The sequence below is a fragment of the Euleptes europaea genome, chromosome 13 (assembly GCF_029931775.1).
Source record: "Euleptes europaea isolate rEulEur1 chromosome 13, rEulEur1.hap1, whole genome shotgun sequence".
Lineage (NCBI taxonomy): Eukaryota > Metazoa > Chordata > Lepidosauria > Squamata > Sphaerodactylidae > Euleptes > Euleptes europaea.
Window position 1 is genome coordinate 30025623 of NC_079324.1, and position 18907 is coordinate 30044529.

Consider the following 18907-nt stretch of genomic DNA (forward strand, 5'->3'; position numbering starts at 1 on the left):
AAAAAAAAGTTTATCAGGAAATAATATTGGTTTATTCCTTGTCAGTTGTTACTTAGTTTTACTGTTTTGTTGTCTTTAATTATGTAAAACGATTTTATATATTTTGATGGTGTTTGTTTTGTAATATAGTTTACAGTTGTTTTAAGTAAGGTCATCTTGAAACTGGTGTGGTTTATAATACTTTTTATAATGTCACTGGTTGGTCTCATTGTGTCCAAATGGCTCTTTGGTTTCTGGTAACCAAATGAGACTTGAAAAATGCAAGTGAAATATTGAACAGTGACTGCTGAGCAATCTTTTGTGTGATATTTAAAGAGAAATTTAAAAAATATTTCCTTATGGTAGCCAGCTAGCAAAATATTCTAGAAGATTCCAAAAAATACTTTTCATTTGTATGACCTCTGGTGTTACCATCCTAGGCAAAGTTACAACCTTCTAAACCCATTGACATCAGTGGGTTTAGAAGACTGTAACTCTTCTTAGGATTGTACTGGGGAGAGGCTGTGGCTCAGTGGTAGAGCATCTGCTTGGCATGCAGAAGGTCCCAAGTTAAATCCCCGGCATCTCCAGTTAAAGGGACTAGGCAAATAGGTGATGTAGAAGGATCTCTGCCTGAGACCCTGGAGAGCCGCTGCCAGTCTGAGTAGACAATACTGACTTTGATGGACCAAGGGTCTGATTCAGTATAAGGCAGCTTCGTGTGTTCATGTGTATGTACTTAATCTGCAAAAAGTATATAGGCAATTTGTGTGTGTGTGTGTGTGTGGTGGGGGGGGTGTAATCTGGTTCTATTGGGTTTAATGCTCTGGCAAGATACCTAGACTGAAAGACTGTACTTATCAAAACTATAGTCTGTTTCATGATATGAATGTTAGTAAATATTATTCCAGATTCAGGGGAATCTACATCCACATGCCATTATCATACTCCCTAACACCAGTGGAATGGAACTTCTGCTCACCTATGAAGATGAAGGAGTCTACATAAACATCTATGGACGTTTCTCAAAGGAAAATGTTTTGCAATGGGGAGAAATGCCTGCATCTGTAGGTAGGTATGAAAACAATGCATGCCCAGCACACGCTTCAAAAAAAGAATTGCTCAGGCAGGCTCAAGCTGAAGGGCCATTCTAGGCGCTAGACTGATCTGCACTCCCAAGCAGATTTCTTCTTTAAAATAGCAGGTGTGCAGGACACTGCTTCAGAATGGGACTGTGACAACAGGGGGTTTAGGTCCTACCAGGGCCGTAACTGGGGGGGGGGGGCGGCAAAGAGGGCAGCCGCCGCCCCTGTGGCATGCAGAGTGGGTGGCAGAACTGCCTCTCTTACAGAAGGAGCAGGTGCCTCTGTGCTGGGTAGTTCTGCCACTGTCTCTGCATGCCATAGGGACGGTGGCTGCCCTCTCTCCCCTAGTTATGGCCCTGGGTGATTTTTTTTACCTCAAACAGCCCTGCAAAGCTGTCATTTGCCTTGTTAGGGTATGGCACATACACACAGTATCATAAGCAGTATGTTTACCCCAGTAGGGCAGATAATCTTCATAGGGCTATTTCAGTTAGGAAAATGGAATGGCTGAAACCAGTGTCTTAAGTGCCTGCTATTTTTTTTTCCAAGTAGCTAATACATGGTATGTATAAGAGCCCCGTGGCGCAGAGTGGTAAGCTGCAGTACTGCAGTCCAAGCTCTGCTGACAACCTGAGTTTGATCCTGGCGGAAGTTGGTTTCAGGTAGCCATCTTAAGGTTGACTCAGCCTTCCATCCTTCTGAGGTTGGTAAAATGAGTACTCAGCTTGCTGGGGGTAAAGTGTAGACAACTGGGGAAGGCAATGGCAAACCACCTGTGAACATTGCCTAGGAAATGGCGGGATGTGACATCACCCCATGGGTCAGGAATGACCCGGTGCTTTCACAGAGGACTACCTTTACCTTTTTACTACATACATGGTACCCTGACCTGGATGGCTGAGGCTAGCCTGATCTCATCAGATCTTGAAAGCTAAGCAGGGTTGGCCATTGTTAGTACTTTGATGGGAGACCACCAAGGAAGTTCAAGATAGCTATGCTGAGGAAGGCCATGGCAAACCACCTCTGTTCATCTCTTGCCTTGAAAACCCTACGGGGTTGCTGTAAATCGGCTGCAACTTGGCGGCACGTTACACATACTCATATATAGAGCCCTGACCTGGATAGCTCATCAGATCTTGGAAGCCAAGCAGAGTTAGCCCTGATTAGTACTTGGATGGGTTGCTACATAGAGGCAAGCAATGGCAAACCACCTCTGAACGTCTCTTGCCTTGAAAACTTTATGGGGTTGCCATGAGTCAGCTGCAACTTGACAACAAAACAAACAAACAAACAAAACCCCTCATAGAATCCCCAGCATTGCAACTATTTGGCCCTTAGTGGCTCCCTCATATCATGGCAAGATTACCTCCATTAATTCCCAGCCAGTGTTCATGTGTGTCCACCACATTCTTGCAAATAAACCAAACAAGCTCACTGCGGCCTTCTAGCTGGCATCTTCCAAATTTCATCTTTAGTGTTTTGCAAGCTGGGTTGTTTTTTTTAATCTTGCTATTGAAATTTCCTAGCAGACTCTTTGCGGTCGTACTCTGCCTAATTCTTGCTGCCTGAATTAAGGGCATGAGACAGTAGCAGAGATGCAGCAGGGAAGACAGCGAGAAAAATGAGAAGCTTCCCCCACATACACACACACACTTGGGAGCATGAGATCCATCTGTGTCTTAGATCCTCTCATAGCATGCCATTCACCACGGCCCTGTCTTGCCTAGAGCTGAAAGGGTTGTTGATAGCATATTTGCTAATGTTCTTAAACACTCATCGAAGCTTGGGTTGGATGGCTGCCAGGCATGTCCTATTTCCGAGCTTAAAGGCAAAAGCCCCATGATGCTAAGTCCTGTTTGAAAAATAGGTTCTGCCTGCGCAGAGCAAAGCAGGATGCCATATGTTGGCTCCTCTTTGGCAGCTCAGTCATCACTCTTCCCCTTTCCAGCAACAAAACCCAGAGCGGCAAGTTATAATTAACACATGTCAAGGCAATTCTCCTCAGTGCCACATTAACGTTCAGCACTGGATAACCGATGCTGAAGTCCCCACATCCCACAATCTAACATTAGTAGCACAGTATGAAACTCTTGAAGACAAAAGAACCATTACCTGGGAAGATGTACTAGGGGAAAATCCCAACTGTGAGTATCGAACCTGTTTGGAAGCCAGATTAAAAAGGTCCTGGGAGGCTAAAGTGCTCCGCAGAAAGGCTCGGAAGGTACTGGGAATGCTGTATTTCTAGCTAGAGGGAGAAGCTGTGAGCTCTTTAGAGTGGAAGAATGTTTGGTTATTCTTGTTTTCAAAGCCCAGTGTTTTTCTTTAAAGCGGTACTGATGCATGTGTGGTCTTTGAAAGAAACAGTGAGCACAAAACTGTAGACAAGTAATCAGTCGACACATATAATGAAATCCAAGGTAACAGGAGGTGTCTCCTAACAGCTCCTTGTGTTTCGAGGGTAACTCTTTCTCAAGCAATATTTTACAAATATAACCTCTGCTCAAGGATGAAGACTGAAAAATAGCTACAGATCCAAGACAGTTGTGCACAATTGAGATGTAACTACTATCTGTGATTTGTGCTAACCACAGTTTGCTTTCAAGAGTACGGTTTGTGTCCCAAACACATGAGGCAAACTGAGGTTTGAAGAGGTTGTATTTGCTGCTCATTGCTTCCTTTCCTACCTCCCATCAGATATCATCCCAAACAATTTTTTTTATTATTATTAAGATGTAAAGATGAACCCTAGTTTGTCCAAACTATTATTTGCAAACCATCTTCAAACCATTTCTGGCTTGGTGTCCACCATGAAACAGTGGTATGATTATTCAGACACAACAACAAACTGGAATTGTCCAAATTGTGATTTGAAAACTATGGTTTGTCATTATGTCTGAATTATCTCTTATAATCTGTTCATCTTCTAGGGCCACTGAGAAAGGTGAGAGGCTGAAATGAGATGTTATGGTGTATAGCTATCAAACCCCACACATACACCAGAAATGTCTAGTACAATTTAACTGTATCCTGATATCATGGTATTGTGAGTTCCTCTGCCATCACTACTCAGGATGTGAAGCGGGAGGGGCAAAGAGACTTACAAAATGTTGACATTAGGGTGGCTAACTTGTACTAAGCATTATGAATGTCTTCCATGTTCCATCCGAGAACCTATTGTGTTCAAACTTCCAAATTAATCAACAGGCTGTTTGGCTGTTCACAAGCTGTTTGTGTGTGTTCATAGAAACAAGCTATTTGCAGCCATCAGCAGCCAACTTACTTTGTTATAGAAGGAAACTTATCTTAGTTAGCATTTCAGGATCCTCTATACATCACCTTGGGCAGGGAGCATTCAGCTTTTGCCAGCTTCGTTATTAGTGACTGAAGCCTCAAATCCCTGACAATGATCTTAGGCCGTATCTTTATAGGAAGACAGCTATCAGCTGGCCCTGGGCACATTGATCCCTGGATGATTGAACAATAGACCAGGCAGGCTAAGTCTTGTGCTAGTGGGGGTTGTTTTTCTCCAGTCCGAAAGTAGCATCTAACAGATGCGTGCAGCTTGCCTCATGGAGATAGGCCAGCCTAGGCAGATACAAACTCACAGAGGGTTATTTTTAGCCCTGACAACTTAATACAGTATCTTCCTAACTGCATACGACAGCTTCTCTCAAATCTGAGAATTTGAAGAAAGTACTGGGATTTCTGATAGAGATCCCTAGCACCCCTTCTTCCTGTGGCCCAATGGGAAGGAAAATGACTTTTTAACTGGTTTAAGTATGTGTTGTATATATGCCCTTCCTGCCTTAGGCCTTAGGAAGCAGGGGTGCTTCCAAATTTCTCATTGGCCATTTATGCTTTGTAATTAGTAGCGTGTTCCAGGCTAAAGTGCTCCGCATATTTTTTTGAGTTTTTCACGCTGAACCGTCATTCAAGAAGTGACTGCAAAGCCGGTACATACCTACTTCGCATTTCTTAAGAGCCCCTTTAATGTGACCTTTTGTTTTTGCTCCGCCCCCGCACCGAAGAATCCCCTCAAGGAAACATGCAAAATTCACAGCCGCTCTTTAGCTATGCAAATGGCAGTTGACTAATGGAAGGAACAAAGGAGCAGGCGAGTGGGGGGTGGAATTTCTCCTTTTGTGTCAGGACCGTGAATTGTCTTTTTAAAGGTCGCATTTAAAAAAAAAAAAAAAAAAAGCTTTGAGCGAGCATCAAAATTGACCCTGCATAAATGGCCATTGATAGACAACTCAGGAGTTCTTCCTGGAATACACTGTGTCATGAGATTTAAGCGGTGGGAAGTGACATTATGTCACAGCCGAGTCAAGGTGACCCTGTAGGGCTTTCAAGGCAGGAGATGAACAAAGGAGGTTTGCCATTGCTTGCCTCTGCCTGGCAAACATGGACTTCCTTGGTGGTGTCCCACCAAGTGCTAAGCAGGGCCGACCCTGCTTAGCTTATGAGATCTAACTGGACTGGACTGGGCCATCCAAGTCAGGGCCATGGTATTTTGGGCTGCATTAGTAGAAGCGGAGCATCCAAACCATGAGAAGTAATTGTTCCACTCTACTTGGCTCTAGCCAGACCTCATCCAGACCAGTTTGTAACTTATATCCTACCAATCACTCTTTCAAAGAACCTAGGTCCCACGATGCTATACAAAACAAAAATCCTGTTATTACATGTGTCATTTACAGTAAGTTTCAAGGACATAACAATTGCAGTGGTATTGTTGGGAGTGAACTTTATTGCTGTGGCTTTAACCTAATAGTCCCTAGCAGTTAGGGTTGGCATGATGCGGCACATCAAAGACACTTGCTGGTGGGCAAGGAGTACGGGGGACTGGGGAAAACACAGTATCCAAGGTTACTATTAGCATGTCAAATAGGGATGTACATTTTAAAAAAATGGGTTCTTTTTCGCATTCGGGAATATCGGAGCTGAAAAATATTGGTATTCCCGAATTCCCTACAGAACCCATTGCGATGTGCAGAAGCCCTGCAGAACCCAGGCACACTCTGGCAGTGAAAGCCCAGCTGAAGGAGGATTTGCTTGTTTTCCATTTTTGCAGATTGTAGCTGGCAGTCCTAATCCCAAAAAAGCCATCAGATTCCCCTGTTTTATTTTTGAGCTGGCTTTACATCCCTAATGTCAAAAGATCACAGATGATCATCTGTGGCAAAGTAGGGTGAGCAGGAATCGGCCTGTCACATTTGCAGGTGGCCGGGGGGATTGAGGTATAGCGAATTCTAATTGTTATGAAAACTCTGATGTCCGACGTAGACTACATCTGTGTCCCATTGGTGATATACATATCACTGGTTAAGAACCACTGGTCTAGAGTGCCTTATCTCGTTCTGGGTGGTGCACTTTAAGAATGATGTAGACTAATTGGAACAGGTTCAGTGAGAGCAACGAAGATGTTTGGGGGGGATCTAGGCAAGTCTTACAGGGAAAAGCTGTAGGAACTGGAAATGTTCCTCAGCAGAGACTGAGGGAAGACCTGATTGCATTGGAAATAGAAATGGAAATAGAGCAAAGACTTGGTCACTGCTGCTCCAAAGGGCGAGATTAGATCCAGTGACCTTAGGTTACAGGAGGGTATCTTTTGATTAAGCATGAGGAGAAATCTCCTAACAGTACGATTGTAATCAGGAATGCTGTAACTTTGGATTTACTGCATTGAGCTGTTGGTGGACTGCATGGCATATGAGTCACTTTCCAATCCTGTGATGGTATGGAACGGAATTGTGTGTGTTTATTGTTCTGCCAGTTTTCCACAGCTGTGTTATAGGCTGCATGAGGGGTCATTCTGCTTTGGTTCTACATTATCATTATAAAAATACAGACTGTAACATATATTGAATAGGTATAAAGCACATATCCAAGTGTGCATTGGGAGTGCATCCACATGAACAAAGTTCGCAGTGGATCATCAGAAAAGTACCGAATGGAACATTTGATGCTGAAAGATGATGGAACAAGTGCAAGATGGGTGACATTTGTTCATCCCTACTAGGAAGCAACAGAGTTCGAGCAGTGAACCGTCCAATTGGCATTGCCTTTGTTATCTTTCTCTACTTTCTTCTTTCTTAATGTTAACCTATAATGCTGTCACCTTTAATCACAAATAAAATGTGAGACAGAGCTGGGCTAAAAGACAGCTGAAAGGACAAACTTACACAGTCCAAAAAAATTTTGGGTTTGTGTGTGTGTGTGTGTGTGCGTGTGCGAGATGCAATTTTGGCTGCAACTAAAGAAAGAAATGAAGCTGCCAAGGTCTAACTAGCAGAAGAGTGCTTTGCTTGCACATCCTCCCACGTGTTGCTTTCCTTCACTCTTCCAAATGTGTTCTTTTGTTTTTGTTTTTTTTTAGCGTATCTTCAGTCCAACCAAGTAATGGGTTGGGGAGAGAAAGCTATCGAACTGCGCTCTGTGGAGACAGGAAGCCTGGAAGGAATGTTTTTGCACAAGAAGGCACAGAAGCTGAAATTTCTGTGTGAAAGGAATGATAAGGTATGTACACAAAACTTGAGTTGAAGTAGGAAAAGGAAGGGAAGGCCAGCTGAACTGGTTCTTTGCAATGAGAGAAGCAAGGCTCACTGCGGAGCCTTGTAGGTGAATGAGCAAGACCCTAGCAGTGCTCTGCTGCTTGTGCAAGATGATGCTCCTCAGCAAGCATTGCTGACCAAAATAGCTAGTGCTAATAGAAGGAGAGTTGGTTTGTATATGCCAACTTTCTCTACCACTTAAGGAAGAATCAAACCAGCTTACAATCACCTTCCCTTCCCCTCCCCACAGCAAGACACCCTGTGAGGTAGGTGGGGCTGAGAGAGTGTGACTAGCTCAAGGTCGCCCAGCTGGCTTCATGTGTAGGAGTGGGGAAACCCACCCTGTTCATCAGATTAGCCTCTGCCGCTCATGTGGCGGAGTGGGGAATCAAACCCGGTTCTCCGGATCAGAGTCGACCGCTCCAAACCACCGCTGTTAACCACGACACCACACTGGCCATTCTTTAAAGTGCCTCAAGATTACTATTTATTTTTACTGAGAAATACAAATGCAGCTGGTGTTGGAAAGTGCTGTCAAGGCACAGCCAACTTATGGTGACTTTGCAGGGTTTTCAAGGCAAGAGATGAACAGAGGTGGTTGGCCATTGCCTGCCTCCATGTAGCAACCCTGGACTTCCTTGGTGGTCTCCCACCCAAGTGCTAACAAAGGTGGACCCAGTTTAGCTTCTGAGATCTGACGAGATTGAGCTAGCTTGGGCCATCCAGGTCAGGACACTGACACTTCTCCAATTATAAAGAAAAATTAACATTCATCTTTGTTTTTTTCCCTTTTCAAGGTATTCTTCGCATCTGTACAATCTGGAGGCAGCAGTCAAATTTATTTTATGACACTTGGTCAGAACCTACTATTCAATTGGTAAAGTTCTCACTTGATACAACCTAGGTTACAGAAGTTTGCACATTTTTCTCCAGGAAAAGAAGTATTCGTTATACCATCCTTCAGTTGTGCAGCTGTATCACTCCCTGTTCAAGAGTTGCCATTTAATCATTTTAGAGGTGTTTTGAAAGATCAAGCAGGCAATCAAACAAAACTGACTGTATGACAGGTGTGGCAGCTGCCATAGGCTGCAAAGTATGCACAGATATTTTTGCACAAGTATTGTCATGCTCTTGTGTTAAATTCTCATGGTTTTTATTTAGGACAGCAATATGTACCAGTAGGTTTATTAAGTGTGTGCCTCTCTTGCTGTGAACTGGAACCCACAATGTGTGATTGATTTTCTGTCTCCCCCCCCCTTTTTTTGAGAATCTTATTTCATCAGATGCTTTAGTCTTCATCCCAGAACTAACAAGCAACAGCACTGCAAAGAGTCACTGTGGTATAGTGATAACTCGAGAGACCTGCCTGGAGGAAGGGTGGGATAAAAGTGCTGTTATGTCACATTCATTGCTTTCCAGTGGGCGGGAGGAATTGTGAAAGAGCTTCCTAGTGGACTTATCATGTGCGCTTTGTCATTTGTGGCTCCAAGTATACTCAGGGAGCCCAGGTTTTTAAACCTTGGATTTATAAGGACAGTATTTTGCCATGTTTGCTATCCCTGCAGAATGTATTTCTAAGGAGTGGTTTCCGGGAGATCCTGCAAGTCTTACCTACCCAAATGGCTCTTAAGAAGTCAAATGGGACAGCTCGTAAAAATGTAAGATCAAGTTCTTCTTCAATTTTGCAACTCCTGTTAACTGCTGATGCAATAGAAAAATATATGTATGGCTTTGTAAATATGTTCTGTCCCAAACATATATCCTGTTTAGCAAATACATTCCTAATATAGCTATAGAAACAACCCAAAGAAACAAAAGGAATAATGTAATGGGGAACATCTCAGTGCAATGAGTTCAGAGCCTCTTTGTTTCAGTGAGGCTTAAACAGGAGAAGTTGTCAACAGATTGTGCCCAGTAACTTAAAAAAAAATTCAGGCATTTTGTATGACTTGCATCTAAGCAATAGACATACCCTTTCATGACAAACTGGTGTTACTTTTCCACCATGAAATTATATTCTCAGGGGTTTATATCTTGAGTTTTTTGGGGGGTTATGTGTTCAGGTTTACATGTACAATCGTTACTTAGCTAAAGTTTGTATAACGCTTTGGAAAATGTAAAGCAATATAAAAAGTACTACCTAATAGTTTATATAATAACTGAAAACTTGATACAAAAGATGTTTATCCAAGAGAAATATTCTCTCAGCTGCATTTGCAGGTCAGGGGTGGGATGGGTAGGATGATATTGAAAGTATTTAAAAATATAGTATTGACTTTAACAAAAAATGTACCAGACGATACATTGCAAGAGAATATACCTGGATGTTTGATTATTCTGTAATCGCAGAGTTTCCAGATCCTTGGAGTGGGACTATTATTTTGAAAAAGAAACCAAACTGTAGCTAGAGTCTAGAAGACATGAATTCCTCCTATTTTTGGAAGGAAACAGTGATCAGAGGGAGCTACAGCAGGAAAGGCCTTGAGAAGGGGAAGAGAAGACTGCACTAGTCACTGAAGGTGGCAGGGTTTATCCAGAGAAGGTGAGGCAGGCACAGGCAGCTCTGGGGACAGAGATCGAAGAGGCGGCAGGGGTGAGAAGGCCTGAGAGGACACCCTGGGGAGTGGAGCCCAGGTTTAAAGGGCCAACTCCCGGTCTGAGGCCACAGCACATTTGCCACAGGAACTCGGGCAAGGGGAGGTACCCCTCCGTGCTCTTCCTTGAAAGTACATTTGTCTTCTCCCAAAGGACTGCTCAGGGACTGAGGATTCTTGTTCTCTCAGATACATGGGTCAAAAGCTTTATGAGCATGCAAACTGAAAACTGACATTTCCTGGGGGAATGACGAACGTCGTGGTATATCGACAGAATAATTGGAGCAGGAAGGAAACCTTGCACAGTCGCTGTTTACGGCATTTGGCTTAATGAGGGGCAATGATGAATTCTTGAGTTCTCATTTGCCTCAAAACTTCTAATGAGCTAAAAATCTGTATCCCAATTTCCATATTTTTGGGAATTGCCCAAGGCAGTTCTTAAAAAAAAAAAAAGTGAGCAGATTATCAAGTGCAGAAGAACTCTAATTATCCAGGTAGAAGAACATATAGTTAACTGAACTCTCTTGCAATGGCAGTTATTTAGTTAAAACTGCGCTGTCTGTAGAAAACATGGGGGAAATCAGTGTTCTGTTGCTTAGGCCTGGAAATCTGTTTGTATGTTGTCAATATCAGCATAAGAAAATGTTATCAAAGCCCTGGGATTCTGGAATAATCATGTGGACCTGGAACAATAATGTTCACACGCACACACTTACCACAGCATTGCAGTGCATTCAAGCTCTTCCCAGATCTTCCCTGACTTTTTCTCCAATCTTTCCCAAATCTGTTTTGCTGCTAAGTTTTGGGAAAGATTGCTGTAGGGTTGCCAGGTACCTCTTCGCCACTGATGGGAGGTTTTTGGGGCAGAGCCTGAGGAGGGTGGAATTTGGGGAAGAGAGGGACTTCAATACCATAGAAACTAATTGCCAAAGCAGCCATTTTCTCCAGGTGAACTGATCTCTATTGGCTGGAGCTCAGTTACAATAGCGGGAGATCTCCAGCTAGTACCCGGAGGTTGGCAACCCTAGATTTCAGTAAAGCAGGAAAGTCCAGATTTTCCAGGTCCTAATCAGATGGCAGGAGCCCCAGGGCACAGAGTGGTAAGCTGAAGTACTGCAGTCCTAGCTCTGCTCACGACCTGAGTTCGTTCCTGACGGAAGTTGGTTTCAGGTAGCCAGCTCAAGGTTGACTCAGCCTTCCATCCTTCTGAGGTCGGTAAAATGAGTACCCAGCTTGCTGGGAGTAAAAGGAAGATGACTGGGGAAGGCACTGGCAAACCATCCCGTAAAACAGTCTGCCTAGGAAACGTCGGGATGTGACATCACCCCATGGGTCAGGAATGACCCGGTGCTTGCACAGGGGACTTTTACCTTTACCTTTTAATCAGATGGCAGCCATTTTCCCTGCCCCTATCCCTGTGACAGCCACACACACCCCCCGCACACACACACACCAGCATTATAACATTGCAACCATCTGTGCGTCAGCATCTCACACTTAAATCTGTAACAACCATTCAGTTGATGAAATAAATAATCAGGCTCAGGGCTAAAGGACGCACCATCTTATGCTGTGGACACAGCCCTTCAGCCTGTGAGTACGTTTTTTCATTTGTCAGGATTTAATAAAGATGGGCAGAAACAATACGGTCTCACATAACAAAGCCTCCTACAATGCTGTTCTGTCCTTGAAGCATTCTGCAATACCCAAAACAGTAATATCTTCTTGATGGCTGAGCCAACATTTTCCTAACTGTTAGTACATTTTTGAAACATTGCCAGGGCTCTCTGTATAGTAGCCACTGTTGCCCCAAACCTGTTATGGGGAAATAAATATCCCAACAAAACTGAAGATTCATTTCCTTTCCGTTTTTCTTAGGATGACAATGACTGCATTATGGGATATCATCTTGGCAGTCTCTGTATGTATATGTGGCAATGATGTTCCTACTCCATGGAAGACACACATATTCAAAATTCCACAATGTGTATTGGCCATTCTCGTAATATGCTTTAGACACTTTTTCATATTCACAGACAGGATAGTTTCAGGGCATGTTTATATTGAAGACCTACCATTTTAAAAGTCAGTCATTCTCTTTAGAGAACCCTAGAAATTGTAGGTTTTTTTGGGGGGGGGGTCTCTAACAGATAATTCTTAGCATCCTTATCAAAGTACAATTCCAGGGTTCTTTTATTTGGGGAGAAGGAGTAGTCATGACAGTTAAACTAGTATAGAACCAGTATACTTTTGTACTCTAGACACACCTAAAGAAGAATAAAGAAGGTCCCCACCCCCCGGTAGCTGGGTTCATATATGGATTGCTGGTAATGGAAGTAAGATGGAGATGGAACATTAAGTGGACTGAAAGCAGAGTGGCATGTATTTCTATGAATAGACCCATCAATATCAATCGAGTTTAAGTGGAGTGAGGGTCAAAGAGTAGAAGTTCCCAATCCAAGCTTCTTAGGGTTCCCTCTTTATAGAAACAGAGACACAGCCAAAGCACGATGGGTAGTTGTGTTAGTCTGTAGCAGCCAAAGCAAACACACAAAGGACCTGCAAGCATAGATGCAGGGCTCAGAAGGAACACAGAGATTTCACACCCTGAAAGGGAAGAACTGAGGCATGCAAATTATAGGTTCAAAATTGCTTATAGAAGAAGAGTTGGTTTTTATATGCCGACTTTCTCTACCACTTAAGGAAGAATCAAACCGGCTTACAAACTCCTTCTCCTCCCCACAACAGACACCCTGTGAGGTAGGTGGGGCTGAGAGAACTGTGACTAGCCCAAGGTCACCCAGCAGGCTTCATGCATAGGAGTGGGGAATTAAACCTGGTTCTCCAGATTATAGTCCACCGCTCTTAACCACTACACCATGCTGTCTCTTATGTTATCTACCCTGTCAGGAAACCACTGACAAAGCATGAGTCTTGTGGGTTTTTTCCTTAAGTAGAGGGAACAGCCCTTCAGAGTAGCCTGTAAGTTACACAGAACTTGTAAATTTCTTCTCTGCCTATAACTGAGAGTTATTTTTTTCTCAACAACCACTCTTACTAAATATTTACCAGGAACCAGTTAGCTGAAGCCTGTTTATTAATGCCACCTAAGGTATGGTATATAATGAATATGGTCCACATGGTATAAATTGAACCAGGTAATGATAATTATTCTTGATTAAGTAATTCAGAGTAAAGAAGCATCACTAAGAATGTACATACAAAAGGGAGAAAAACCAGTTGCCACAAAAAGATGGGCAATAAGAACAATTTCATATTTTGCCATGGGGTAACCCTAACCATAATCAAAAGAAACCTAGCAGGTTTCCCTTTGCATAAGATTAAATTCTCCAATAATTCAGTTGTATTATTCTAACTGCAACAGTTGGAAATGGCAGGACTGAGAAGGGCGATCAGGATTTGTAGTAGAGGGGAAAGTTTTGAAAATTTGAGAAAGCTGGCGAAGGAGAAAAATGCCACTGACAAGGAAAAAGTAGAAAGAATGTTGATTGTTCATCAGAGAAAGGAAATACTGGATGGTTGAATCACAAGTGTAGTTTGACTGGGAAAGTACGTAATTGTGCAGTCCTAAACCAAGTTACTCCCTTCTGAGCCCATTGACTTCCATGGGTTTAGAAGGGCATAATTCTGTTTGGGTTTGCACTGTACAACTCATATGGGATTAGAGAATATTGACTGAGGCTGCGATCCTAGGCATACTTCCTTGGAAGTCCCATTGAATTCACTGGGGTTTACTTCTGAATAAACATGATCAGGGTTGGGTTCACTGGAAGAAACTGATCACAAGATGATATTTATTACATAAGGGTAGGGCGATGAATGAAGTCTCAAAGCCATTTATGGTAATATACACATAACCTGTAACATCTTCATGATGTTTAGACTCCTTGTGGAAGACTTCTTAATGGAATCTTAACTAATCTGTTGCCTTTTAAAAAGTGAATTATTGCACTGAACAATGGATCTTTTCTAAATAAAATGCTTTAAGGAGAGAATAAAATCATCTGTAGGAGTCCTTCAGCACTGATGCCAGAGTCACTGCTTTCTGTTACTGGAATTCTCAATATATGCAATTTAATATTGTAAAAAAGTGAATGCAATAAATGATGCACTTAACATTTATTTTGCAAGATGTGCCACTTGTGAATTTAAGATTTGGGAAAAGTAAGTTACACACTGTACATTTTCAGGGTTTTTTCTTATTTTAAAAGTTCTTTTAATTTCAAATTGTAGATTTAAAATAGCAAAAAATAAACCAGTATTCCAAAAAAGATACACGTCGTTCCTTCTGTTCTCTTACCTTGATGCTAATCAATACAAAAAGATTTAATAGTCTCTGTTTTATAAAGTGCATAGAGTTAAGCCCATGTGGTATTAAATTCAGTTATGGTCCTGAAGGAAAAGCAGAGCATCCCAAGCAAAGTAGTGTGAAAGGGCACTGCGGACATTTATGGGAAGGTTGGAATGATTTCTCCTGGATCTGTGATCTTGCATCAACCATTCGTGCTTGCACAGAAGGGCTAAGTTTAATCTTGCCTTGTTGTGAATGTTCAGACCAAATATTAACAATTACAATAAAAGAAAAACACAGCTCACAGTATATATATGTTAGGCTCTACTGGCTAAATTGTAGCTATCAAATGTATGAATCGGTTTAATACCGATGGACCTCCAAGGAAAGCAAGTTCCAGATTTGTAGATAAGCCTATCTCTAGTTGGCAATTTAACATATATATTGTTTAAACGTACACACATTTGCCACCAGGTCAATCTACACATTACTTGGCAATCCATGATCAGATTTGCTGTCAAATTTTCAACTTTGTTAAGTAAAAAAACAAGCAAACGCTATTAACAGTAAGCAAACAGTGCAATCTCAAAGCAGAGTCACATTAACTTCAGTGGACTTAGAAAGGTGCATCTGCTTACAATCACACTGTTAGTAGCCAATGTATACATGATGAAAGTTGCACAATGGAGCCACTCACAGACAAGTTAGGGCACCCCTACCTACTTGAGGGACTCTCCATTATGCGAGAAATATTACTTTGGAAATTAAAGAAAAAAGAGGGAGACCCCCCCCCCTACACAGTATGATCAGGACTGAAAATGCTCCAGAACAGATGGAATGTTCATTCAATGAAGAAAAGAAAAATGTCCATAAACACTTGAGAGCTTAGGGAATCCTGAAGGGGAAGGTTTTGAGAGGTGGGGTGGGATTTATAGTTGTGGTTTCCCCTCCCACAATTCCTCACAGCTGGTACGTGTCTATTGTTAACCTCATATTTTAAGCTTAATAATATTACAGTGCATTCCTAAGGACAGTTACTCCAGTCTAAGTTCATTGAAATAAATGGGCTTAGACTGGAGTAACTCTTCTTAGGAATGCACTGTTAGTCAAACTTATAAAGTACCTATGGAGGCGCCCAAGTTTGACTGGAGATATGGAATTGCAGGGGGTTACTTTTTTCTACGTGCCATTTTCCAGATAGGAACCCCCTCCCCCTTCTACCAAGCTGCTATTAGATCCATTTGGGGGAAAGGCGGAGGGAAGATTGTGTCTATTATCAATGCCGAAGAGCAACAAAATATTTTTTTTTTAATGTCACAGCTTTGTTCCAAACCTCCTTCCCCCCAGTGCATTGCTTTCTAAGTACTTGAGGAGATCAGATTTCCCATGTAACTGTAATGTGAACCTGACAGTGCAACCCTAGGAAAGGTTACAGCAGTCTAAACCCACTGAAATGAGTGGGTTTAGACTGGAGTAACTCTCTTTAGGATAGCACTGTGAGAGTAACCCCTCAACAGGTATCTATGTCCAACCAGTCAGGCTTCCAGATGAACGTACCTGTAAATTGCATCTGTTTCAGCACAATCCTATGCATGTTATCTCAGAAGTAAATCCCATATTGAAAGGGCAGTGTGCAAAGGATTGCCATACCAGTCACATTACATTTTTAATCAGACACTTGAAAACATCATGCATCTGTGAAAGTTTGTGAAGCAGTGTACATTTCCTCAAGAACAGAGAGAAAAAAACACCCTCCTCTTGAGTCTCATCTGAGAGCCAACACAATATTGTCATCAAAATGCACTGGGATTAAAATTCAGTGCTGTTCTTTAAAACACAACGAATTGTAAAAGGGCATATACTGCTGCAATGGTTAAAAAACAACTTATATTCAGTAAGCTGCGCTGTAAATGGAAGGCATGGAATATCATCGAGCAGTATTGCTCATCTTCTGTGGATCCTAGATGAAACTTGGCATTTTAATTTGATCTTTCTGCTTGTTGGGAGAAAAGTGCACCTGCTTGTACAAGAAAAAATTGCTTCTCTAAGACATATCACAAGATTCAGTTTACAAGCTCAGATGCTGTACTTAGACAACTGTATTTAAGTTAAATCAAACATGAGCAAACCTACAATCTATATAAAAAGACTGTCCTCTATGGATTCTCAAAACTAAGCCATAAATCAAGCTTCCTCATAAGAAACGTGACAGATATCCCACAGATATCCTCCCACCCCTTGTTAAAAGTGCTATTTCCGCTGCACGCTTATCAAACCAACAAACTGTACCTACTAGGTGTTTGCCTCAAAATGATCTTTTAGCATTATTTACGATGCCTGGTTATTATTGAGGCTGAGTTAACACAAGCGCTAAGGACATTATGAGGAAACAAATACTGAGGAAGAGGAGAGCAGGAAGTGATCCTGCAGCTCACACACTGAAGTGTATCCAACCATCCTCAAACTTCATGGAATAGGACTTTCCAGCTTCCCCTTCTGTGGCAGCGCACTGAGCCCCCCTCCCCCCAATCATCAGATTCTCAGAAACAGCATAAGGATCTGCAGTGCTAGGGGGAACTGGCAAAAATCACTGCCCCTTCTTTCACAACTGGAAACGCTGTTCTGTTAAAGGAACTGTGCGGTTGGATACATGACACAGTTTTTACTGTTTTCATTTCACTCTTCCTTCAGGGAGCTTGGGTGGCTTACCTGATTTTCCCCTCCTCCATTTTGTCTTCTCCTCCCAGTGGTTGCCAGCTGTGGATTGGGAAATACCTGGAGATTTTGGGGGTGGAGCATGAAAAGGGTGGGGTTTGGAGAGAGGAGGGCCTTCAATAGGGTATAATACCATATAGTTCACTTTCCAAAGTGGCCATTTTATCCAGGTGAACTGATCTCTATTACCTGGAGATCAGTTGTAATCCCAGGAGATCTCCAGCTACCACCTGGAGGTTGGCAGCCCTACTCTAAACACTGTCTTTTTACTGGCCTTCGGCCTGATCATTGAGTGCCAATGGGGTGTAGTGGTTAGTATCACACTTGGACTGGAAAGGCCCAGGTTCAAATCCCCACTTACCCATGGAACTCGTTGTTTCACAAGCCTTAGTCCTAGGCACGGGAAATAACAATGGAGCACTTTTAAAGAATGCACAGAGTGTTTTCCCCTCACAACTATCTTCCACACTGCAGCATACTGATGTCAGGGGGCTGTTACTTTTTGTTATTGTTGTTGCTATTTTGTAGTTGCTATTTTGTAGTTGTTTCATTATTGTTACACTGTCCCGATTGGGACTTCATCTTTGGTAAAAGATCAATGCAGGAGATCATTTGTTAATTTCTTTCATTCTTATTGTTTCTGTTTGACTTTTTTGTTTATTTGATTTAGGGAATTGCTATGCTCCTGGGGAACCAGCCCAAGGCAATTTACAAAGTAACATTAACACAGCCATTAAAAGTTATAAAGTTAAAACAAACCCAGCAACTTAAAAATAGTTCAACAGTTTTCAGACTAAGAGCACTCTATAAAAACTGTCTTAAAAGATCAACCCCTTAAATAAAAGTAATTAATAAAATAAAATTATTATTACTGGATGCGCTTTTTTCCTTTTCTGTTCTGACATGATGATAAAGGGCGGGTGGGGGGGAGAGATTTTGGCCAATGGTCTTTGACAAACTGAGAACACAAACCAGAAATGATGTAACTGGAAATGATGTTGTTAAGTACGGTATCATACCGAAAACAATATTGACTCAGAGATCTTTTTTGTTGTATGCTACCATAGCTGCAAGATTGGTTTATGCAGCAAAATGGAAACTAGCAGAAATGGCTAAATTTACTGCATTAGTAAATCAAAAAGAAAATGTGGAATTTATGGGAGAATGGGAGGCATGGACAACATACTGTGTTAATGAATTTAACTTGGGAAATATTAAAGGTTATGTTTTGATCTAATTCAAATGATCCAAGTAGGAAAAACACTACTGTTATAAAAATATTGTCGAAGGCTTTCACGGTCAGAGTTCATTGGTTCTTGTAGGCTATCCGGGCTGTGTAACCGTGGTCTTGGTATTTTCTTTCCTGACGTTTCGCCAGCAGCTGTGGCCGGCATCTTCAGAGGAGTAACACTGAAGGACAGTGTCTCTCAGTGTCAAGTGTGTAGGAAGAGTAATATATAGTCAGAAAGTCTGAATATATAGTCTGAAGATGCCGGCCACAGCTGCTGGCGAAATGTCAGGAAAGAAAATACCAAGACCACGGTTACACAGCCTGGATAACCTACGAGAACTACTGTTATAATTTAGATTATAAGAAAGAGTGGTATATAGTTAAACTTATATATGAAATATTATAATGAATTAGAACTTAATTACAAAGGGAACCAC

General features: G+C 42.0%; 1 protein-coding gene across 1 annotated transcript in view; it reads left to right on the top strand.

The window, feature by feature from the left end:
- NRK (Nik related kinase) overlaps positions 1 to 8542 on the top strand; it is a 116972-nt gene extending 108430 nt beyond the window's left edge. Inside the window, exons 29-31 of the mRNA XM_056859844.1 lie at positions 891 to 1050; positions 7444 to 7583; positions 8416 to 8542. Coding sequence (XP_056715822.1) covers positions 891 to 1050; positions 7444 to 7583; positions 8416 to 8499 — 384 coding nt within the window. The 3' untranslated portion in view covers positions 8500 to 8542. The remainder of the gene's footprint in view (positions 1 to 890; positions 1051 to 7443; positions 7584 to 8415) is intronic.
- The last annotated feature ends 10365 nt before the right edge of the window (positions 8543 to 18907 follow it).